The sequence below is a fragment of the Acanthopagrus latus genome, chromosome 13 (genome assembly GCF_904848185.1).
Source record: "Acanthopagrus latus isolate v.2019 chromosome 13, fAcaLat1.1, whole genome shotgun sequence".
NCBI lineage: Eukaryota > Metazoa > Chordata > Actinopteri > Spariformes > Sparidae > Acanthopagrus > Acanthopagrus latus.
The window spans coordinates 27,173,200-27,181,485 of record NC_051051.1 but is presented as its reverse complement, the minus strand read 5'-3'; the positions used below and the strand labels follow the sequence as shown (position 1 = coordinate 27,181,485).

General features: G+C 45.9%; 1 protein-coding gene across 1 annotated transcript in view; it reads right to left on the bottom strand.

Annotated features, from left to right (window-relative positions):
• Window positions 1-8,286, bottom strand: part of klf5l (Kruppel-like factor 5 like) — an 18,338-nt gene continuing 10,052 nt past the window's right edge. The window contains exons 2-4 of the mRNA XM_037120357.1: window positions 7,896-8,286; window positions 6,952-7,011; window positions 1-707 (exon numbers count right to left, since the gene is read on the bottom strand). The exon at window positions 7,896-8,286 is cut by the window's right edge and continues 555 nt beyond it. Coding sequence (XP_036976252.1) covers window positions 529-707; window positions 6,952-7,011; window positions 7,896-8,286 — 630 coding nt within the window. The 3' untranslated portion in view covers window positions 1-528. The remainder of the gene's footprint in view (window positions 708-6,951; window positions 7,012-7,895) is intronic.

The following is an 8,286-nucleotide window of genomic DNA, read 5'->3' as shown; positions in this document are numbered from 1 at the left end:
GGTGATGATGATGATGATGATGGTGATGATGATGATGATGATGATGGTGGTGATGATGATGATGATGGTGATGATGATGGTGATGATGATGATGGTGATGATGGTAGTGGCAGCAGAAGGAAGTACTTCCAGGATGAAATCAAGAGTCCCAAATGCTTCTCAAGAGGCCGACACCACAGTTCACGTCGTGTCGAGTGTGTTTTGTGTTCAGGGACGAGATCAGACGCCAAAATCATCTCTGAGTTCCGGCCGCTCGTTAATCTGCCGTGAAGACTTCAGCAAACACTGTCGACTGAGAGCAGACGACCCGTTCTACGTCTGAGAGGAGAAAACAAGAACCTAGAAGTTCTTCTCTCCCTGCCCTCACTGATTCCCACAGAATGATCAAACCCGGGTGCACAGAGATGATTTTGGTTCTGTATCTGTTCACGGTTCAGTTCCTGGATCAGCTGGCTGTCATGTCCACACACTGCTCTGTCTGTGTGTGTGTGTGTGTGTGTGTGTTGGTATGTACAGGTCCTGTCCGGGTTAGTTCTGATGGCGCTTCATGTGCAGGGCCAGGTGATCGGAGCGGGAGAAGCAGCGGCTGCAGGCGACGCACTTGAAGGGTTTGGCTCCGGTGTGTTTCCGGTAGTGTCGGGTGAGCTCGTCCGATCGGGCGAAGCGCCAGTCGCAGTTCTCCCACGTACAGCGGTACGGCTTCTCACCTGCAGCAGACAGACGAGGACGGACGTCAGCAGAGTACAGAACTTATTCTGATCATTACAATATTACACTTTATGTTTATAATTTCCTGAGTCGCCCTGATTCATTCAGTCAGCGCTCAGTTCTGCTGCTGAAACGTTGAACAATCGTGTGTCCAGAGAACATCAAGACGACAAAGTTTAGTTTTAGATTCAAATTATAAATCAATTAACTTCAGTATAAAAAACACCCCAAATAACAGATTATTCCTCCGACTCTTTGTTCTTTCTACTTTCCTGATATCTCTGATATGTTATATAATCATAATGTGGTTCTGGATAAGCAGGTATGAACACAGAGCGTGTAAAAGAACTGAAGAACAATAAAGTGTAAAGTAAATCTTCTCCTCCTCACCCAAACATTGACATTTCTGCGCTGTTGCCTCACACTGAGCTAATCATCGACACGGAGAAAAGGCTGCTGCGCACACAGCCGGAAAAATGTCATCTTTCATAGTCGAGGGGGAAATTAATGTCCGAGAATCGATGAGTGCAAACAGAAAGACGATAAGAGTCAGATTCCTCAAGTACAAAATGTTCTGGATCCAGTTCAATGTGTTTTTTTCCAGCAGGGACAAACATTAATACTGATTTTGTGTCTTTTAATGCCACAAAATCTTCTTTCTAAGTCGCGTCCTTGACTGAAGCTCCTGCAGGAAGCTCTGCTATCAGCCGGCGTGGAGGGAGGAGGGAGGCCGACCGTCTCTGGCTGTTTGGGTCATCAAGTGCTCATTACCAGCGTGGGCCCCGTTAGTGCTGATTAGATAACTTCTACTATTGACCATCAATCACTGAGTGACAGCTATTAGCAGAGCGACGTGGTCCAAAGAGCACAGAGGTGACAGCAGAGCAGAAAAATAAGGATTAACGGGAAGATTACCATCGCGTGTTTCTGAGAGTTTTACAGATTCACACAGAAACAATAAAACCCGAGCAGCCCACTTCAGTCCAGCCCACCAGAGCCTCGCAGGTCCTGGTTCTGGACTGACCCGCTTGTTGTGTGTGTGTGCTGAGACTGAGTCCAAACGTCTCCGTATGACAGGTGGAGGCTCTCGAGCCGCAGGTGTGTTTGGTTTTGCTCTATAGTTGTCGGGGTCAAAAGCACAGCCGCCTCTCTGAGACCATTATCCCTCTGAGTTAGCAAACAGGCCGGTGAAACTCGACCCGGACAGAACAAACACACTCGACGGGGAGATACTCCTCAACAAGCTGCCAGGAGGCGACCAGCTCCATCCATCTGGACACGCTCTGATCCAGTGTGACGGAGCAGTGAGGAGGTGTTCACCAGAATCCTCTCTCACAGTTTCATTTTTACCAAAACTGAACTCAGACCTGACTTTTTTTATGCACTAAATTATTTGGTTTCTTGTAGAAATGTTGTTGGAAAACACAACAAACAACCTCTGAATAACATGTGTGTTGTTTTCCAGATACTAAATACTATAATTCTAAAACTCCATGATCTCTGTATCCTGAGCTGTGACATGACGGCAAAAATCCAAAATCACATGTACATGTATACAAATCTAACTTTTATTAACTTGGAATAAAAAATATACTTACTAAATAGGCTATTCGTAAGAAAAGGGGATTTTTGGGATTGTGGCCGATCTGGACGAGTCTGAAGTTTAAAGTTCTTATATATATTATTTTGTTGTTTTAGCTGAGTGACTGAACTCATCACTAGTTTCTCTTCTCCGGCTTTTTCTAACTTCTTTTAGAATATATGAAAATGAGTCTGACATTTGGAGGCTCGTTAACTATCAGGATGATTCTGGTGTGTAGCTCCTGATCTGTAGACGGGTCAGAACACCGAGCCGCTCTCTGAAAACTAAAAGCCTCGACGCTCTAAAAGCCTTCAGAGGCATTTATACACAAACTGTTTGATCAGGTGGCCGATTAGAAATGAGCCACACACACACACACACACACACACACACACACACACACACACACACACACACACACACACACACACACACACAGTAACAGAGCATCCATCACTCCGGGACATGAAAAGCTTTTGTTGCAGGCTGATGTCAGAGGAACGTATATATTTGCTCTATAGGAGCTGAAAGACTGACGGTGTTTTCCCCACAATCATGAGGCTCAGACGGAGCAGGTGGAGCCTCAGCGGACGTCCTCAACCAGTCATGTCTTTAAGCTTTGTGGCTGATCTTTAGTTATTATCGGCTCTGACTTTATAAACTTAATTTGTACAAAGACGTGGTAATAACAACAGTCCAAAGTTTTTCTTTAGTTCCTCAGACGTCGAGACAACGCTGAACCTGCTGCATGGAAACTCAACAATTCCTCCTGTGATTATATAAAAATATAAACCTTTGTGTGATCGATGCCTGAAGCACGTACACACAGTCTGGTAGGAAACCTCGGCAGTGTGTAGGCGACAGTATGAAGCCGTCTCTTCCGGGCTTCACTGAGTCACAGAGCAAACACCTCTCTGTGCAGGACGCCCATAAAGTCTTTGTGGAGCTCTCAGCTTTATCGCTGAGTGTTTGTGAAGAGGGCTGGAGGGTTCCCTAATCACGCTGATAACACACACACACACACACACACACACACACTAACACAATTACACAACTGTATGAGGCCAGGGTCAAGGCTGGACCCCCTGGACCAGAGGGAGGGCCGGGTTGTTGTGATCTAAGCTGCTTTACAACAACATGAACGTGGCTGCTGCTTGAGGGGCGTCACGATATCTTGATAATCATCGTGATGTTACAGAATAATGAGAAGATGTTTGTCCTCGTGCGTCTTCTGTTTGTGAGTTCATCTGATTGTGTCGTTCATAATAATTGTTATTTATGTCCAATTATTTTTACACTTCTGGTGACAGACTCCATCTCTGCCACTCATATTCTGACTAAACACTCAGTAAACAAGGTTAAAAACTTATTTGATCATTACTTTTTTCCCCAGAATTTCTCTACATATCATTAGAATATAGTTATTGTACATTTTATTTAAAATCTGATATCGTGATGGCCTTAAATCACTCCGTTTGTAAAATATCAGAAAACTTCTGCTCATCAGTTTCTCAGATTGTAAAGTGATGCCTGCGTCAAACTGATTGAACTATGTCAAAGTGATGAAGAGAAGCAGCGAATCCTCACGTTTAACAAGCTGCAACCAGACAAACATCATATTTAATGAGCGTCTCTGTGTTTTCTATGTAAAATCTAATCTTTGAGATGTAGTGAAGTTCAAGTATTTACTGGCCAAAACTAGAAGTACTTCAGTAAATGTACTCGGTTACATTCCAGCACCTGTTGTTATGTAAGAGCGATGGCCGCTCTGCCGTCCTGTTCAGCCTGTTCGTCTGCAGATAACAGTTTCACCAAACCTCCCAAATATTTGGTGGAAAAAAAGCCGAGTGGAGTTAATGAGGCGGATCTGCAGACGTCTGTAGCCCGACTCTGAACCGCTGTCTCATGCATCAGACGTGAGGCAGCACGCTGTGTGTGGGCTGCAGGAAACACATGGGACTCGGATCATGAAGGCCGATTTAGAGTCTGTTGTGCTAACCTGCTCGATTCTGACCTGTGGGAGGGAAAACCACAGCAACCGCGAGGAACGCAGGGTTTGAACAGAAGCTCAACACAAAAAAGGTTTTCAAATCCTCCATGAAGAAACTCAGAACTCTGTCAGCTAATCACCCGCCACGCTAACTAATCTCTGCAGCCAGCTTGATTTCTTAATGAAAACCTTGGCTCCATTTTATTGTGGAGATTAGAGCAGATAAAGTTTTGAAAAGTAGGTCGCAAGAAAATGAGAAGGATCCTGAGTGACACACACACGAACGACTTCCTGATACGATCGCCTGGAGGAAGAAAAAAGGTCACATCTCACTTTCAGCGAACTGAAACAGACATAACTCAGGGAGGACGTTTCACCACATTAAAGATTCTCAGCCGACAGGAGAGTTGATGCAACATGTAGATAATTACTGTTGTATCCAGTGATGACGTGGCGGTATATAATGCTCCTCCTGGCTGTGTTACACAAACCCACATGCACAGATAGACACGCCAGAGTGGAAACGAATGGGATGGTTCTGTTCAACTGATTCATGAAGCTAACAGCTAACAGCTAACAGCTAACAGCTAACAGCTCTTGTTGTCCCATGTTTGCTGTGTGTAGGAGACCGGCTGCAGAGCTCTGTGGAAGCTGCAGGTGTGAACAGGCTTCAACACTCAAGTGGGCAAACAGAGAGCCGCATTAATCAATCCTGGAGGAGATAACACACAAATAACTCCACAAGTCAGAGAGTGAAAATAAAACCGACCCACATTTAGAAACCATTTACAGGTGATGCAAACAGGCCGGACTGCTTTAATCAGGAGGCGATCTGAGGGTCACCGGCGACATCGTGTTCGGCTTTTACTGCACGGCGGCTCAGGAAACTCAGAGCGACTGCATGTGTTTTAATTCATCTCACGAATATCAGCAGCCAATCAAACCTGTGGAAGTGCGGCGACTCGACGCAGACAGATGCAGACGTGGAAGACGTCAGAAGAGAGCGAGCAGAACAAGACTTTCAATCTTTATCTGAAATTTGATTATCAGCCAGAAATGATCAAGTCTCCACAAACGGCACAAAAATACAAAATGAAAAGGGGAGGACCTCAGAAAGAGCCTAGAGGAACTCCACGGTCTGTTGGGGAGACAGGGAATGAATCAGTTTGGACGAGAGATAAATATTCACCTGAATCAAAACACCTGAGCAGGATTTCTGAAGGAAAACACAATTATGAGATCTACATCACGCCCACACTGTTGTTAGGGTTTTATTTTGCCTGGATCATCTCCGCAGCCAGCCCAACATTTCTGACTCGTGAGTCATCGTCAACTGAACATGAGCAAGATGCAACAAGCCTGGTTTTGTAAAGTAAAGCTCGCCTGCCGGATCAACCAGTAACTGACCAGCGTGAGTAAATCAGATCGCTTTGTCTTCATGCAAACTGAACACGCTGCGACACGTTTCAGTTTCATGATCTGCGACTTTCATCAGAGAACCAGAACCAGAGTGTCTGCGACTTCCATCCAGAAGTTCATTGGCTGAAACATGCTAACATCTGTCCGATCTCCAGAGTTAAAAGGTAGCATCGTTTCATTTCATGTTTCAAATGTCAAACAAACCATGTAGCTGGATGTGAGACACTGTTCAAGACTGAGTTCGAACAAATATTTTTACTGAGACGTCGGCTTGATGTGTGAACACAAAGCAGGTATTTTTGATGACGTTTCCAGCCGAGTCTGTGGGGACAGAAGCAGGTGTTGAACCTGACACTGGATTTTTTTTAAAATCTAACTGGGAGCAACATATCGGTGGTTTGCAGAGCGTTTATCCTGCTCACTGGGTAACAAACCTTCAATAATCCACATTTCCCTCTCGCACAGCTGACATCCTGGTATGATTTCTCTCCTCTCGCTGCTGTATTGTATTGAGCTGTTTACTCTTCTCACTGCATATTTTACAGTCTATTTGTCTTTCTGCATCCTGCTGCTGCAACAACCCAACTTCCCCACTGGGCCTCCATAAAGTTTCATCTTATCTCTTTACGAGCACAGAGAGAGCTCTGTTTTATTTACACGATAGTTCACGTGTTCGACTTTTTCTCTCCGTCACTGTTTTCACACCGGAGAAGCTCTGCAGCGTTCGTCACGTGAGTAAACCTCCAAACGTCGGGTCTGAGGCTGCTACGAGTCCACAGGTGTCACCTTACAGAGGGGAAACACACTGAACCCCCCCCCCATTCTGCAAACCCTCCACCTTCCTCCTCCTCCATCATCTGAACTGAAAAGCAGGAGTAACTGGTTTGGCCTTCATTTAACTGCGTGTCTTCCCTCTATTTTTTCCTTTTTCCTCCTCCCTCCCTTCTTTGTTCTCCCTCTCGGGGGAAGCTCGGCAGACAGGTACGAGCACGTCTCAACATGGAGGAAGAAAAAACAAAAACTCTTGAGCAAACTAATGTTTCCTTTATGTTGTTCTCCTTCTCATTGTGCCCTCTATTATAGTTACAGGGTGGATCGAAACTGGCGACCTGACAAAATATGCAGAATATAAATAAATAACCCAACTGAATTGTGACACTGTGGCCTGATGGTCGGAACAGAAACAGTAAACGCATCTGTCAGCTGAACGTTTCCTGTCACATCAGCAGTGTTAAAGTCAGCGTTTTCTTACCTGTGTGCGTCCGCTGGTGAGCCTTCAGGTGAGAGCTCTTTGTGTAAACTTTGGTGCAGCCTGAAAAAGAAATAATCACAGAGAAACTTCATGAGCCAGGTGGACAGAAACTGTATCTCTGGACAAAAGGACCATATCAAATGTAGAGGGAGGACGCGTCCTGGACTGTATGTTAGAGGCGCTCTGTGGACGGGAAAACATGGAGACCAAAAACTTACGAGAAAACTTCACGGTGCTTGTTTTAAGTGAATATAATGCAGCAAAAAACCTACTTTTTATTTTCAAGAGAAAGACAGTCAACTCGTTGGGACTTGATTTCAAACTGTTTTAACGTCCAGCAGGTCTTCAGCTGCTGACTGACTGTGTTGTGTTCAAAATGCAGGGACACTGTTCAGTTGTAGCCCTTCAATATTTACTCTGGTCTGTTTGAGCAGATATTGGATGGCCTTCTGTTCTGTGTGTTGCCCGAGGCGCTCCACACATGAACAGAGCAGCACCACCAACACGGGTCATCTAAGGAGCCGGTTCACCGTCAGGTTACATCGCTCGCATCTCGTCAGACTGAACTCTGTTAATGCTGCTGCGAGCTTCAGCATCTGTACTTCTAACATGTGATGCTGCGGCTGATCGTGTGTTAACAGTTGAAAGTGTTTGCAACAGGTGAGAGAAAAATGCTGGCAGTGAACTTAATATCAGTGCAAGTCAGCTCGATTTATCCTGACTTCAATCAGCCGTGACACTCAGAGAATCCTGTGATGTGAAAGGGTGTAACGACCCAACATCCGTCTCCAGTCACAGTGACATCAGTCTTCTAACCAAAAGGAAAAATAGTGCTAATAAATGAAAATTTCCCCTCAAATCAGACCTCTCGTCCAAAACTCGAGTTGTGTCGGACTGTAAACTGACACGTTACTGGATGGAAAGTGATTCATCTTTAATCGTACCTGGGTAGTCACAGAAGTGGATCCTCCTCTTCTCCAGCTCCGGGTTGTTCCGCCTGTTGTATTTTGGACCCGTCAGGACTCCCTGGCCGTGTGTCATCAGCAGGGCGTGTGGAGATAACCCCGTCACCTTGATCCCTCCCAGACGCTGCTGGTATGGAGGCGGAGCGTGTGGCGCTAAGCTGAGCAGCTCCGCCTGCCCGTCTGGGCTGCCCGGCTGAGAGTTTGGGGGTGAGGGCGGCAGACTGTGGGGCGCCGTGTGATGGGTGGCGCTGGTTGGAGAGGCCTGGTAGTAACCGTGGTGTTGGTGGTGCTGCTGCTGCAGGTGGTGCTCTGCCAGCATGTAGGTGCCGTTGGTTGTTGTTGCGACGCCGCCGAGGTTGAGCATGGTCCT